The following is a 15,828-nucleotide window of genomic DNA, read 5'->3' as shown; positions in this document are numbered from 1 at the left end:
CAGACTTTCAATATCAGACAGGCTAGTTGGGGTTGAAGGGCTTTATGCAATGCATTTGGAGAACATCAACAGTGCACCTTAACATGTGCTTTGCAACAGTCAGTAAGACTTTTACAGATGTAGGATTTTAATTTGATCCAGTTTGCTACAGCAGGAAACTAATCCTGCAGCAACAGGAAATGGGAATTATTATGTGGATTATAATTAATGAACATTTCTTTAGAGGTTGATACATTTTTCTTAAGGGAAAATTCAGTCTGAAATTTCGAAGTGGAAATTACAAACTTTAGAATCCTTTTGAAAAACCTCTACAAGTTGATACAAGTTTAACATTTCATGCATTGCAGGAAAGTTCTCCTGAAACAGGTTGATCAAATTAAGATCCTACATCTGTACGTGGCTGCCCAGAGGATCCCAATACAGTATATTCTCTCCCACACCATAGCATTCTGCTGCTTTACATCACTGTACCTTGAGCTACAGGGAGTTACTGCAGTCCATAACTAGTACCTGTTAGACTAGTTCTGCCTCCCCCATTCAACAGTGAATCTCCTTGGCAACCAGCAGTATACAGCAGCACTGTTACAGCAGTGCACTGATCACCCTTTATTTGATATTTGCATTGCCATGGAAATCAAATGTTTAAAAGTCATAATCATTCCTTCACCATTCCTATTCAGCTGCTAATGGTTAGCAACCTCCCCAGATGCTAATGTTATTTTATGGCTGCTGCTGAGCAGAGCACACAGTAATATCAGTGAGCAGAGCAGACCTAGTGGCTTTGTTTAAGGAGCAGCAGAGCCAAATTACGTCTGTGGAAGTGAATTAAGAGCTGATTAGCCAGTGTAATTACAACCGTGCCCCCTCGACCAAGTTCTTTTAACAGTACTAGCTGCTTCAAGATGTGAATGGTGTGTGGTGATGTGAGGCCGAGCTGAAAGGCTGGCTATCTGAAATACCTCTACACTTGACCCCCCTCTCTCCTACAGAGCTTTGTTGATTGGACTCCTGGACTAGAGGTCATTAGTTATCCCATGTGGCCTCCTCGACAGCGACGTCAACCAACGGATATAAACAAGAGTCTTTACTAAATTTGGATACAGAATGGTCCCGCTACTTTTGCTGTCACATGGTGCTCGGTGTCCTTGACATGATGGAATGCATTTTTGACATGGTGATATTACACAGCGGATCGACAGCCAACCCAACGCTGCTGGGGTCTCACACTGTTTCTGTGGCTGACATTATTCACCACATTTGATCCACTACGTGCTAAAACGCTGTACCATATTGAATTATATACTGTAGCTAGCTAGCGCTCTGGTGTCAATTACACAGTACAAGTGAGACTGACATTAATCAACATCTTATATAATTACAGCACGGTATAGTCTGCTGAGCTAAATGACACAATGTGTGTGGCCTCTGTGTCACCCTCTTGGTTGAGAGCTGTCAGGATTAGCAAACCCTTTTCCCCACTGGTGTTGATAGGCATCATAAATATTGTTCCCCAGAAATAACAGGCCGAAAGAGCAACCAAGTAAATGTTTTGTCTGTTTCTCTAGCCCACGTCCTCTCATTCTCTCTATCTGGGTTGAACTCTACCCGCTTGTATACTGATAAGTGTGTTTGTTTGAGGTGTGTGTCCCTGTGAACTGTACTGACCTTCTCTGCCTCCTCTCCTCCCTTCCCGCTCTCCCTCCTCTCCTCTGTCTGTGTTTCAGGGCCTGGCTGGAGAGCTGAGATCAGGCCTGCCGATCACCCTGTGGCTAATATTGACTTTGACGTGGTGGTGGGGGCTGATGGGAGGAGAAATACCCTGGAAGGTGAGAACTCTGGAGGGTGACGGGTTGTATCCATGCAGAGTATATCTACATACCATTAATGATCTGACCCCAGACACAGGATATGGTGATATGGTACTGTATATGATATCATGTGATTACATCCGTGGAATGGCTCTCTCTGAGATGCTCAATATGTTTACTAAAAACTACTTGCTCCTAAGCTAAATTTAGCTCCAAGTTAAAAATGCAGTTGGATTTTATCTGAAGCGCCTTAAAACACAATTTCTAGATTGAAAAGTATGTTTATGTAGCTTTGTTGACAGTGGCTTGTTTCAAATAATGTCCAGGACACATTTCTCATATCATTATTTTGTCTGGATAACAGCCTAACAACTGTAACTAAGAAACATACAATTGTTGTTGGCTGCGGCTTTTGGCTACAAAAAGCATCAATTTAAAAAGGCATAGTCTTATCCACGAAAATTAGGAAGCCATAAAATGTAACTCTGTAAAACGACACCCTTTGTGATGTCATTAATCTCTCCTTCAAAGGGCAAGGTTACACATGAAATCACCATCTCTCTGTACCTTAATAAAAAAGATCTTGGGCTCTGTGTGTGTCGTCATCTGGATGCTGTTCAACAGTTGATGCATGCATGTTGGACTCTCCCTCACAGATGCCTGTCATCCCCTCACCAATCCACATCAGATGCTTATTCCTAAAAAGGGCATTTTCTGTCTCCAAACAAAGAGGCGTTTAGGTCATCGTCGGATGACGAAAAGCCTAGGGAAAACTTTCTTTTTAGAAGTCCTTCTACTTTTGAACTGCCATGCAAGCCCTGTCTGAGAGGAGGGTTAAATATACCACAATCTGTTCAGTACCCAGCTAATCGTCTGAGAGGAACACAGCTGCATTGGAAAGAGTGAGGTGAGGAGGGGAAATGTCCCAGTGAAATAGCAGTGACCGTAATGGAACATTTCTGGCTCATATTAAAATGCTACCTCCTCCTAGAAAAGCATCTCTCAGAAGCACATTATTTTGTAGGAGGAAGAGAGGCCGAACACATTAGAACATTCATCCTCCTTTCTTTCCTGAGTCACAGGTAATGAGGATGTATCTTCTTTCACTGAAGGGCTTTGGTGCAGAACCCTCCTCTTCCCCAGGACAGTTATAAGCATACTAACATGTGACCTGTGGGAGATATACAGTATCTCGGGTATTGGCTGTGGTTGGTTGGCTTTTCCAGGCTTTAAGGAGCTTTGGTGGAGCTTTGACACCACAAAGAGACGTTTAAAAATGATATCACCATATTCTCTTTCACAAAGGCAAGGTTTTGCATGTAATTTAAAAAGTCAGGCAGCTTTTTATGAAACCATAACTGTGAGAATAGCAGCAACAGGAACCCAAGTGAATAGCAGTCAGGCAATAAAAGTCTGAGCCCATGCTTCAGTCTATTTTAAGGCTTGTCTGCAGTTATGTTTTGCCTTGGAATGGGCACAGAAAGTTCATGTTAAATGAGCCTCTAAAATGTCTCCATTAACAAAAAAATGTTTCAGCATCAGTGAGAGGATGGCAATAAACTCTTTAATGCAAGAAGCAATTCCCCAATGTTTCTATCTGAAGAGGAACTGATTCTGTTCTATTGTGGTTGATATCCTAAATAGCAGAAGTGTATGCAATCGCAGCCAATAATAATATATATTGTAAAATCTCACGTGAAAAAAACGAGACTGCACCTTCTCTTACAGTAATCCAGTTCATGTAAGGAGTGGCTGCACTCTACTCCACCTGAAGTTGATAAAGTTATTCAACCTGGAAAACACATTTATTAGTTCAGAACATTTTAGTACTGACCCAACTCTCCCGCCGAGGCTTTCGCTCCCCTGGTATAAACAGTATCACCTCGGTAACAAGATCTCTGATCCTAAAATAACTGGCCTGTGATTACAGCTCAGTGCTAGATTTCCTCTGGATTAGTATGCCTCTGCAGGCCTGGCCAGAGAATAGTAACATCCCATCCCTGTCTCTCTTTCTCGCTCTCTCTCACTCTCTCTCTCCCTTTCCCTCTTTCTCTCTCCCCCTCTTTCTCTCACTCTCAGGGTTCAAGAGGAAGGAGTTCCGTGGTAAGCTGGCTATCGCCATCACGGCCAACTTTGTCAACGGGAACACCACGGCCGAGGCCAAGGTGGAGGAGATCAGCGGTGTGGCCTTCATCTTTAACCAGAAGTTCTTCCTGGACCTCAAAGAGGAGACAGGTGTGCCTGAGATCCCCCACAGCCAATAGTCAGCCAGAGGAGCAGACTTCCCTCAGAATGCACTTAAATCCACACATTGTCGAACAACAGCAATCTTCAACCCTGTCATTATCATGGGGTGTTTTAACCTTCCTGTCTGTGTCTGTCATTTGTTGCAGGTATTGACCTGGAGAACATTGTGTACTACAAGGACAACACACACTACTTTGTCATGACAGCAAAGAAGCAGAGCCTACTGGACAAGGGGGTCATCATTCATGTGAGCAAACATTGTTTAGATCAGGGATCATCAACTAGATTCAGACGCGGGACGATTTTTCTTGCTGTCTGAGGGTGTTGTATTCAGATGTGTGTGAGAGAGAGGAAGAGAAAGACAGAGAGAGAGGCGGAGAGAGAAGGAGAGGTGAGGAGTTAATAGAGGAGGATGCCGGGTCGGAGGAATCTCATCCTTGGTGGTCTGCCAGCTGAACAGCCTATGAGCCGGGCGGGCACCACAATGACATCCATGAAAGCTAAGTGTTATAAACATCCCTGAAGGAGCACATATTTCACTGGTTTATGACTCCCTCTCAGCGCTCACTCTTACTTCAATTGCCAGGGTTCTGCATGAGTCATCCCATGAATTCATTCATAAAGACAATGTGGGACTTTGAGACTGGCGTCCCAGTACAATTTAAAGAGCATCCATCTTTAATGTTCCTCTAATATACAAGGTGAATAACTGTTGTTACACCTGGGGTATGTTGCATCTCATTTTACCTCTTTGACCTTTTGGTCATGGTCTCTCATAAACACAATTCCCCTGACTTTGTCTCGTAGGACTACATAGACACAGAGATGCTGCTGAGCAGTACGAATGTGAACCAGGAAGCTCTGCTGGGTTACGCCCGCGAAGCTGCTGACTTTGGCACCAACTACCAGCTTCCCACGCTGGACTTTGCCATAAATGCCTGTGGCCAGCCGGACGTGGCCATGTTTGACTTCACCAGCATGTATGCTTCAGAGAACGCAGCGCTAGTCAGAGAATGCTTCGGACGCCAGCTACTGGTGGCACTGGTTGGGGACAGCTTGTTAGAGGTGAGGAGGCTGTGACAACAGTGTTTAATCATGCTTTAAAATGGTTGGATGATAAAAACTACATGTGCATGTTCAGCATAATGTACTGTTATGTGTCTGTGTGTGCAGCCGTTCTGGCCCATGGGTACAGGGTGTGCGAGAGGCTTCCTGGCTGCTTTTGACTCAGCCTGGATGGTGAAAAGGTGGGCTGAGGGCATGACCCCTCTGGAGGTGCTAGCTGAGAGGTCAGTGGTCAGCACACACACACACACACACACACACACACACACACACACACACACACACACACACACACACACACACACACACACACACACACACACACACACACACACTAAATATATGCATTTCTCCAGGGAGAGTCTTTACAGAATTCTGCCGCAGACAACCACTGAAAACATTGCCAAAAACTTTGAGCAGTACACCATTGACCCTGGGACTCGGTATCCCAACCTCATCTCCACCTGTGTCAGGCAAAACCAGGTACGAAAGACATTCTCAAGGATCACATTGTTTACTGCAGTATTCACTTTTTCCTGTCACCAATAACAGATTCACCCTTAACATTAACACAAGAAGGATGGACTGTGCTTGTCTTCTTATCTCTTATCTCTTCTTCTGCCGAAATCTCAGCTGTGTCTCTTTGTTATTTCTTCCAGGTGCGTCACCTGTACATCAATGGCGAGCTGCCAGTGAAGTCGTGCTCTCTGGAGCGTAATGGTACAATACGTCGCCCTGTGAACCTGGCCAGACGAGGTGAGCCACACACACGATACAGGAGAGGCCAGAGAGACTGGAGTTGGGAGGATTTAGTACAGTGTGTCTAGTATGGACTTACAGTTGAAGTCGGAAGTTTACCTTAGCCAAATACATAGCCAAGTACCTTAGCCAAATACCTTAGCCAAATACATTTAAATTCAGTTTTTCACAATTCTTGAGATTTAATCCGAGTACAAATTCCCTGTCTTAGGTCACTTAGGATCACCACCTAATTTTAAGAATGTGAAATGTCAGAATAATAGTAGAGAGAGTGATTTATTTCAGTTTTTATTTCTTTCATAACATTCCCAGTGGGTCAGAAGTTTACATACACCCAATTCGTATTTTGTAGCATTGCCTTTAAAGTGTTTAACTTGGGTCAAACATTTTGGGTAGCCTTCCACAAGCTTCCCACAATAAGTTGGGTGAATTTTGGCCCATTCCTCCTGACAGAGCTGGTGTAACTGAGTCAGGTTTGTAGGATCCTTGCTCGCACACGCTTTTTCAGTTCTGCCCACAAATTTTATATGGCATTGAGGTCAGGGCTTTGTGATGGCCACTCCAATACCTTGACTTTGTTGTCCTTAAGCCATTTTTCCACAACTTTGGAAGTATGCTTGGGCTCATTGTCCATTTGGAAGACCAATTTGCGACCAAGCTTTAACTTCCTGACTGATGTCTTGATATGTTGCTTCAATATATACACATAATTTTCCATCCTCATGATGTCATCTATTTTGTGAGGTGCACCAGTCCCTCCTGCAGCAAAGTACACCCACAACATGATGCTGCCACCCCCGTGCTTCACGGTTGGGATGGTGTTCTTCAGCTTGCAAGCCTCCCCCTTTTTCCTCCAAACATAATGATGGTCATTATGGCCAAACAGTTCTACTTTTGTTTCATCTTCATCAGACCAGAGGACATTTCTCCAAAAAGTACGATCTTTGTCCCCATGTGCAGTTGCAAACCGTAGTCTGTCTTTTTTTATGGAGGTTTTGGAGCAGTGGCTTCTTCCTTGCTGAGCGGCCTTTCAGGTTATGTCGATATAGAACTAATTTTACTGTGGGTATAGAAACTTTTGTACCTGTTTCCTCCAGCATCTTCACAAGGTCCTTTGCTGCTGTTCTGGGATTGATTTGCACTTTTCGCACCAAAGTACGTTCATCTCTTGGAGACAGAACCCTTCCTGAGTGGTTTGACGGCTGCGTGGTCCCATGGTGTTTATACTTGCGTACTATTGTTTGTACAGATGAACGTGGTACCTTCAGGCATTTGGAAATTGCTCCCAAGGATGAACCAGACTTGTGGAGGTCTACAATTTATTTTCTGAGGTCTTGGCTGATTTCTTTTGATTTTCCCATGATGTCAAGCAAAGAGGCACTGAGTTTGAAGGTAGGCCTTGAAATACATCCACAGGTACACCTCCAATTGACTCAAATTATGTCAATTGGCCTATCAGAAGCTTAAACCATGACATAATTTTCTGAAATTTTCCAAGCTGTTTAAAGACACAGTCAACTTAGTGTATATAAACTTCTGACCCACTGGAATTGTGATACAGTGAATTCTAAGTGAAATAATCTCTCTGTAAACAATTGTTAAAGCTCTGATGAAGGCCGTTAGGCCGATACATAAGCTTATTAAATATCGGTGATACTATCAAGAGCAGTGTGCGGTTTCCTTTTTCCTTCATCTTGTTCAATTAGATTGCTCAGATGTGCGAGTGCCTTTTGAATTTTGTAAACAATTGTTGGAAAAATTACTTGTGTGATGCACAAAGTAGATGTCCTAACCGACTTGCCAAAACTATAATTTGTTAACAAGAAATATGTGGAGTGGTTGAAAAACGAGTTTTAATGACTCCAACCTAAGTGTATGTAAACTTCCGACTTCAACTGTACCTCTGATCCAGTGCATGACTCCAACCTACAGAACATGCTGTGATGTCTATTCAACTGGTTCAAGTAACTCATTTGAAAAGGATGACGGATGAGTTCCTTCGGTTTCAGTGGCTAAAATATCTGCAGCACTCATCCATTCAGTGGCGATTTTCCCAAAGTTAAGCCATTCCATTCTAGTTCTATTGCGTTGTCTAACCGTTCCCTGTGCTCTGGGAGTGTTCTGAGACAGAGGCCCACAACAGTCTTTAAGGTGAGGCAGACCTTTTCTCTCACTAACAGGAGTGTCAGACTGTGGACAGCATGAATCTCTGCTTAGGAAATAAGTTACCTTCTGAGGTTTGTTTTTCAATGATCCATGGTGAGAGCAGAGTTTTGGTGAAGTGTGAGCCACTTGACTGTGGACAGGGTCATATAGGGTACAACCCCCACCCCCCTACATTGATAATTTTTTTGGAGGCCGAAGCTGTGGTTCTGTGTATTGTGAAAAGGAAAAACATGACTTGGTTGGTACACTAGTAGTTAAACGTATCAATGATATCTTCAGGAGGTTCTCAGATACCAGACCTAACAAAGTCTAGCTGGTTACGTTTCAAGATATTTTTGGCCACATGGCTCATGTTAAACATTAATACTGGAAAGTTTATAGCAGTTATTCAAGGAGAACTGACCTCATTATAAACTGATGGGATTTTTGTCTCCATTTTGTCTCCATCATTTTTGTCTCCATGTATACTATATCTCTTTAAGCACACCCTGGCCTCTACACAATGCGCTAAACATCATGTTACACAACCATTGGTCCTATTACACAATGACAGACAGGTTCAACATGTCCTGACAGAGTCATATGCATACTTCAGCCCCTATTCTAACTTACCTCTTATCAGTCTTACCTCTCATTAACTTCACCTGTTGTCACTGTCCCACATCTATGATCTCACTTCCTGTTAGCTCTGTGGTTGTGTTGCCAGGTGAGTGGGTGGGTGGCTGTTAGCTGGGTTGTGCTTAGTATTTTATTTATTTGGATCCCCATTAGCTTTCGCAGAAGCATCAGCTACTCTTCCTGGTGTCCACAAAAACACAACACATGACAAGTGACAAAACACAGATACACTGATAGACGAGGACATTCACACAAATGGAAAATAGGGCAATGGAAAACAAACATCTATGTTGTTCTTATTGGACCAGCTTAGGTAGTGCCTCCCTCTTTCATGCCATTTTCTCCCTACTGGACACCTTGTTCCTGTCTGTGTGTGTGTAGAGTCGGAGATCAGGCCGGGCAGGCTGCTGACGTGGTGTCAGAAACAGACTGAGGGCTACAGGAACGTGAACGTGACAGACCTGACCACCTCGTGGCAGAGCGGCCTGGCTCTCTGTGCCCTCATCCACCGGTTCAGATCCCACCTCATGTACGTACTGCAACACACAACTAGCCTGTAAACTACCACAGTAAGACTGGCCTCATGTACTTTACAGTAACTGTAAATGAGCTCAGCACTCACACTTTTCTCCTCATAAACCATGTGTGAGACTTCTTCTTGTCACACCCTGGCATGTAGCACTTCGTCATTGTAAGTCGATAGACTGGCTCCTTATAAAATGTCTCTATTGTGTAATGGGGAATTTCCTCATTAGGCTAACATTTACATCAAGACACCAGTAATAGCACAACATCTTACACCCACGTTGTAATATTGTCTCCTTCTGTGAGTGTCTAATGTAAAGTATACCAGGCATCTAAGTATGTCAATGTATGTCCTGGTGTACTGTCTACACACAAGACCCTGTCCCTCCCTCACAGCCCGTCTTTGTGTGAGAGTAAATGTAAGTGGTGGGTGCGAATGAAATTTGACCTTCATCGAAGAGCCTTTTTCCTGGTGGCTGTTCTCTCACTCTCTCTGTTACTGATAGGTGTGACGAAAAAGATCACACAGAAGACACAACCGCTTTTAGAGAAACCCTATAGTATGTAAAAGGGAGTTTGGAAAGCATAACTATGTATTACATGTCACACTCAGTATGTAGGGCAGTTTGTTATTTCTGACGTCATCTTTGTGGTGAAGGGAGGGCTACACTGCTAGACTAGAACTGTTTCATAACTTCTATGTTGACGCCAGCTTAGTCTTCACCTAGTTACCCACACAACATTACAACAACATTGCGTGATATCATTTCAATCGGTTTCCCTCAGAGAGTTTGATTCGCTGAATGAGGAGGATTCGGCTAACAACCTCCAGCTGGCATGTGACCTGGCTGAGCGGGAGTTTGGCATCCGGCCCTTCGCCACCGGAAAGGAGATGGCTGCTGTTCAGGAACCAGACAAGACTGGAATGGTCACCTACCTCTCCAAGTTCTACGAGCTGTTCCGCGGCACCCCCCTGCCCGTCTCAGGTACGCCTCACACCCCTCACCCCATCCCCCTGCAGACACTTGTGTCCTGAAGCCCCAGACTTCAGATCTCACTCCCGCACACCCCACACACACACCACACACACACACACACACACACACACACACACACACACACACACACACACACACACACACACACACACACACACACACACACACACAGGCACACACACGCACACACCCTCACAGATATGCACTCACACACACACACACACACACACACACACACACACACACACACACACACACACACACACACACACACACACACACACACACACACACACACACACACACACACACACACACACACACACACACACACAGATACACACACACACACACAGATATGCACACACACACACACAATATCCCATAGTTTTCTATGTAGTATGATTGAAGTAGCAGCCCTTTATATCATTAGGCCTTTTTTAAAAGTCTCCTTCCCATGTCAGATTTATTTTTAAATGCAGCAGATGCTTTTGGCTCTGAACACTTGAGGAGCAGACAGGGTGGAGAGGCATGTAGTCCTACTGCTCTGCACTGGCACCCCCGTAGATACATCCACTCACACACATTCATGCTACGGCTGCCACCAGATTCTTGCTATCATTGCTAAATACTGCACAATTTAAATTCTAGCCCCCCAATCCCCCATTCCCCATAACGCGTGTAAATATTGAACTATAAATTGTGCCTTCCTGTATTATACTTACTTGCCATTTACTTGATGTTCGTATTGTCCTTTTTTATTCTTTCTTATTGTTGTTGCATTGTCCAGAAGGAACCTGCAGTAAATTTCGTTGAACAGTGTATGCCGTGTGTATCCTGATCATACTACTAATAAACAACCTGAAACTTGATGCTTGAACACATTGTCACTGTCACTGGCCCTTCCACTGTGTCCACTGTATTAAAAGCCCAGCCTCTCAATGTATTGTTTTCACCAGGGACATTTTTTTTTTTTTTTTTACATATCAAGCTGTCTCTGTCTGTAATCTATTTCATCCCTTTTTTCTGGGCTGACCCCTGCTCTCTTTCAGATAAGTTATGTCTTTCTAGAGAGCTGGTGTAAAAGAGGGTATGAGATTTCATCTGGCTTCCTTTTAAAGGAGGTCTGCGTTGCACAACCCTATCAGTCATGTTGTCTGGCATGAGAGGAATGCACATCTGCCCAGCACAGTACAGGCTACCTTACAGATATTGTATGGGTCTAGGATGCCTGGAGAGAGAACACTACACCTTACTCCAGATATTTTCTGGTCTGAGATGCCTAAGGTGAAGAGAGCATATTATTGCCACAGTTGTACTAGCTTTATGGTCTCTAAGAGGTCACATGATATGCCTCTATCCACAGCAAAGCTGGTTGCCCACGGAATGATGATGTGCTATTTAGCAATAATTGTATACATTCTTATGATCTGTAGTGAAGTGTTTTCAGTATTGGTTTCCAGGAAAAAGCCCTTTGTTTATTAGGTGGTATTTCTCATGAAAACAGATGGTCTTGCCCCGTCCGGTTCTTTTCCGGCACAGTAATATTAGGTTTCTTTTAGACGTAATGTAAAAACACATTGGCCATTGCTTTTATTTGGCATTCATGGCTGAGCTCTGTGGAAAATATCATACCTTTCAATGTACTCGTGTTTCATTGCAGATTCTAGAGGGGCCGACGAAAACAGTGAAGACTATCCTTCCAAGGCAGTCAGAAGTAAGAACAAAGTTCTGGTACCAAGAAAAAGGGTACCAAAGGTAATCACATTCCTCTCTCCAGGTGCCTGTCTGCCTTGATCACTACTGCAACTTGAGAGCCTCTCAGCCTCCTTGTGTTATCATTTCAAAAGTCACTTCATTTGAATAAGTGGACTTTTGAGATGGGCTCTATTTTAATAGTTCACTTTCATGTTGAATATTTTTACTTTTGAGTGCAGTCTGAAATATTTAGTCATATACTATGGCTTGGTTGTTTTCTTTCAGGATGAGAAGAAGCTAGAAGATACTGACCCAACGTACAAAAGGAGACGAAAAGTCTGCAGTTATTTGGAAGAGGTAGTTATTACCATCAAACTACAATTTCGTAAGGACATTCTAAGTGCACGAGTCAAATACGGCAAAATACCATTTATTTTGGCCCTGATAACTCAAGTCACTATTTCTCATGACAGGCAACCAACTTCTCCAGTCAGAGTGCGTCCTGTGTGGGTGAGGAGAGGGGGGTTAAGGAGAACAAGGTCCGCTCCATGGCCAGCCAGCTCCTGTCCAAGTTTGAGGAGAGCAACCCCAGCTTCACCCTCCGGAGACAGGTCAGAACCGTCAAGATATGTCCCCCCATTCCCCATCCTCAGGACACTGTCAGTGTTGGACAGTGTCCTCCATAGCTTATACAGTGCTATAGTATGGTATAGTACCTGGTATGTTTGTTCTCAGATGCCTCATACCACAGTGTGCTATAGGACAGACGTGATCATTTGTGTTCCAAGGGAAAGAGCCATGCTTGGTTGTGTACGGTTCGTTTTCTGATTAAGAGTTGGTTATAAAGTCCTGGGGCTCCCGAGTGGCGCAGAGTTCTAAGGCGCTTAGTGCTAGAGGCGTCACTACAGACACCCTGGTTCGATTCCAGGCTGTATCACAACCAACCGTAAATGGGAGTCCCATTAGGTGGTGCACAATTGGCCCAGCGTCGTCCGTGTTTGGCCGGTGTAGGCCGTCATTGTAAATAAGAATTTGTTCTTAACTGTTTGGTGAGATACTTATCTTGCAATTCACTTTCCCTCTTTTCATCTCTTTTCAACCTTTTCTGTCTTTCTACTAACCTTTTTCCTTGGCTTTGTTTCTGGCTGACAAACCCCATCAGTCTCAGTGTGATTGGGATTCTGGGAGGGCCCCTCGGCCACGCTCCATAGACATGACTGAGACCCCACGCTTCACCAACCTCAGGCAGCAGACCCCACCCAACCCTCCCCCAAGACACAGGTAGAGGACTGGAGCAGGCCTGGTCAACATACTGTAATACACACACATAGCCACGCTAATTCACTCTGCAGAACACACACTGTCACTCAGTTTTGGTATACACTCACTCACAAACCAGTCATCACCTACCTAGAGTGAGAGTGTTAAATGCTCCCTGTGGGTTTGAAATGAAAAATACCCCCAGTGAAGTAGATTCACATGATAAAGGAAAGCATGGGGCATAAATCTCCCTTCTATTCTCTCCAGCTGTTAAACTACTGGGGCCTGTTTGCTGCAATTGTTTTTTCATCAAGCTCACCCTGAGTTGACAGAGAGCTATAGAACTGCAGCTCACATGTGCTGTGTGTTTCCAGTTTCAGTCTGCAACCTGTGCCAAATATGCAGCTAAGTGCATCGCTCGGCTACCACCCCAGCCTCCTCCCAAACCCATGCTCTCGCCCCAGCTCCAAGCCCAGCTTCAGTCTCAGCACCAACCCCAACCCCAGTTCCAGCTCCAACCCCCACCCAGCCCAAATCACACCCTCAGGAAGGTCAGACAGGCTGATCAGACACGTACTCAGACACAACCCCAGACGCTTCCTCAAAAGCCAGAGAGCATAGAGTACCCTGGCTACTCTTCCTCCTGCCACTCAGTGGTCCTAGCCATGTCTAGAATGCTCCAACGCCTTCAGGAGGTGGAGGAAAAGATCACCAAGGTGACCTATTCTCCTCTCCTCTCCTCTCCTTTCCATCTGTCCATTTCTCTTTGTCTGCTCTGTCTTTTTCTATTGTTATTGCCTCCTACTGTGTGATCATATAAGATATCTTTTTTTAGTAAAAGGCTGGATATGAATGTTGAGATAATCATCCTGATTATACATTTAGCATTGTATGGCACATAGTCAGCTGGTGAAGTCAACACCGAATCATCCACACTGACCACAATAGCAAGAGCAGACCCATAGCCCTGGCAGAGACAAAGAGGTACAGAGGCTGCTGACTGGCAAGTTTAGCCAGTGGGCTGCCCTTGTGGCCTCGTTCTGTGCCAGTCCTGTGTGTCTGTCTGTCTCTGTCTGGATCTCAGTCTGCTGTTCCAGGAGCACATGTATAAGAGTGGAGTCATCTCTGCTGGTGTGTCAAATTAGTGTTGTAAAAACTGCCACTCTACTCCACACAGCAACACTATTGTTCTCCACCGCCCAGTAAACAATGTGCCATCTAGCTCCTTCAGTGGGAAAGTAGGACCAAAGTCCACTTATCTTGCTTGATCATTACCTTTGACATTTTAGTCATTCGGCAGACGCTCTTATCCAGAGCGATTTGCAATAGTGAGTGCATACATTTCATACTTTTATTTGTCCGTACATTATAACTCTGATTTGAGAGTTAATAATTACTATTCAGACACATTCATCAGACAGGGAGGGAGTATGTGGTACTGTGTTGCAGGTGCAGCTTTCTCCTGCTGATGCCTGTTCTTTGTCTCTGTGTCTCATGGTATGTGTCCTGCAGAAGAAAGCTCAGACCCAGAATGCTAGAGCGTTTCACAATAAAAGTATCAAGGAGAAAGCTGTCCACCTGAGAGTACTGTTCTCTGAGGATGTGGCCTCTACGTCCCAGGTGACTATCTGATCCCTGAACTCTGACCACTCACCTCTCCCGTCCCTCAGTATGTTTGTTGTGTTGCACGCTCAGTCTTGTTTGGCATCACTGCTGCTGCACAGAGTTCAATAAACCCTCCCTATGTTGAAATTCAACATCCATCATCTCCAGAAGCATGACTTTTATGGCAATGTTTTCATTAGCTGCTCAGAGCCTGTAGCAACAGAACACAGCTAGCGCAGGTCATTTTAAGGTTATTGTAGGACACAGTGTTCTGTTATACAGATGTCAGATCTTAATTTGAGCCAATTCATTGAAACAGGAAAATAATCCTGCAGCAATGGGAAATTTGAATTATTATGTGACTTATAATTAATGGACATTTTTTGTAGATGTTGTTTTTGTAGGTATCACTGTATGTCGTGCTAAAACATTTGTGATCATTCAACATGTATCATTTTCCGTTAGGGCAAAGAAAATTTAAATGACAAACCTTAGAAATCTTTTTAAACCTTGAATACGCTACAAGTTTGCATTTCCTGCTGTGCAGGAAAATTGTCAGCAACAAAATAGTGATCAAATTAAGATCCTACATCTGAAATTTAAATCACCTTCACTGTCAGTCAATAAATTACTGTTTACGCCAAGGGTTTCAACAAGGCTTTTTTAAAACAATGTAACGCCCTGTGAAAACACATCAGGCAACTCGTTGTTCATGCAGGAATCATTCCATTAAATAGTTTCTTCTTGTTCCATTACGTGATTTTATATTCCCACTGAGACAGACCTGCAGAAGAGAGCTCAGGCTAAAAACTAGGTAGCCTCCTCTCTCTGTGAGAGATGTCTGTGATGATATGTATGAACAACACTGGTAATTGCAACTGGCAGCCCGTCTGGTGTTCAACCTTCCCAAGTTCTCTCACGTCACCCCGCTCCTCCGCTCTCTCCACTGGCTTCCAGTTGAAGCTCGCATCCGCTACAAGACCATGGTGCTTGCCTACGGAGCTGTGAGGGGAACGGCACCTCAGTACCTCCAGGCTCTGATCAGGCCCTACACCCAAACAAGGGCACTGCGTTCATCC

At 44.2% G+C, this 15,828-nt stretch overlaps 1 protein-coding gene across 10 annotated transcripts in view; it reads left to right on the top strand.

Annotated features, from left to right (window-relative positions):
* LOC118362387 (F-actin-monooxygenase mical2b-like) overlaps nucleotides 1–15,828 on the top strand; it is a 47,230-nt gene that overhangs the window by 25,196 nt on the left and 6,206 nt on the right. For 7 of the 10 annotated variants that reach the window (XR_008082269.1, XR_008082283.1, XR_008082294.1 and 4 more), the window contains exons 5-17: nucleotides 1,725–1,826; nucleotides 3,888–4,043; nucleotides 4,202–4,302; nucleotides 4,863–5,120; nucleotides 5,229–5,344; nucleotides 5,477–5,603; nucleotides 5,780–5,876; nucleotides 9,045–9,192; nucleotides 9,975–10,174; nucleotides 11,850–11,944; nucleotides 12,170–12,241; nucleotides 12,358–12,495; nucleotides 14,657–14,764. Coding sequence is in view for 6 of the 10 variants with exons in the window: in XM_052481424.1 (XP_052337384.1) it covers nucleotides 1,725–1,826; nucleotides 3,888–4,043; nucleotides 4,202–4,302; nucleotides 4,863–5,120; nucleotides 5,229–5,344; nucleotides 5,477–5,603; nucleotides 5,780–5,876; nucleotides 9,045–9,192; nucleotides 9,975–10,174; nucleotides 11,850–11,944; nucleotides 12,170–12,241; nucleotides 12,358–12,495; nucleotides 14,657–14,764 (1,718 nt within the window). In the remaining 4 variants the exon portion in view is untranslated. Of the gene's footprint in view, nucleotides 1–1,724; nucleotides 1,827–3,887; nucleotides 4,044–4,201; nucleotides 4,303–4,862; nucleotides 5,121–5,228; nucleotides 5,345–5,476; nucleotides 5,604–5,779; nucleotides 5,877–9,044; nucleotides 9,193–9,974; nucleotides 10,175–11,849; nucleotides 11,945–12,169; nucleotides 12,242–12,357; nucleotides 12,496–13,046; nucleotides 13,574–14,656; nucleotides 14,765–15,828 lie in introns of those variants that run through there. The other 3 variants (XR_008082312.1, XM_052481430.1, XM_052481446.1) reach the window with 2 other exon arrangements.

This window comes from Oncorhynchus keta, chromosome 2, assembly GCF_023373465.1.
Source record: "Oncorhynchus keta strain PuntledgeMale-10-30-2019 chromosome 2, Oket_V2, whole genome shotgun sequence".
Classification (NCBI taxonomy): Eukaryota; Metazoa; Chordata; class Actinopteri; order Salmoniformes; family Salmonidae; genus Oncorhynchus; species Oncorhynchus keta.
Note: the sequence above shows the minus strand (reverse complement) of the source record. Positions and strands in the feature narration are given on the sequence as shown.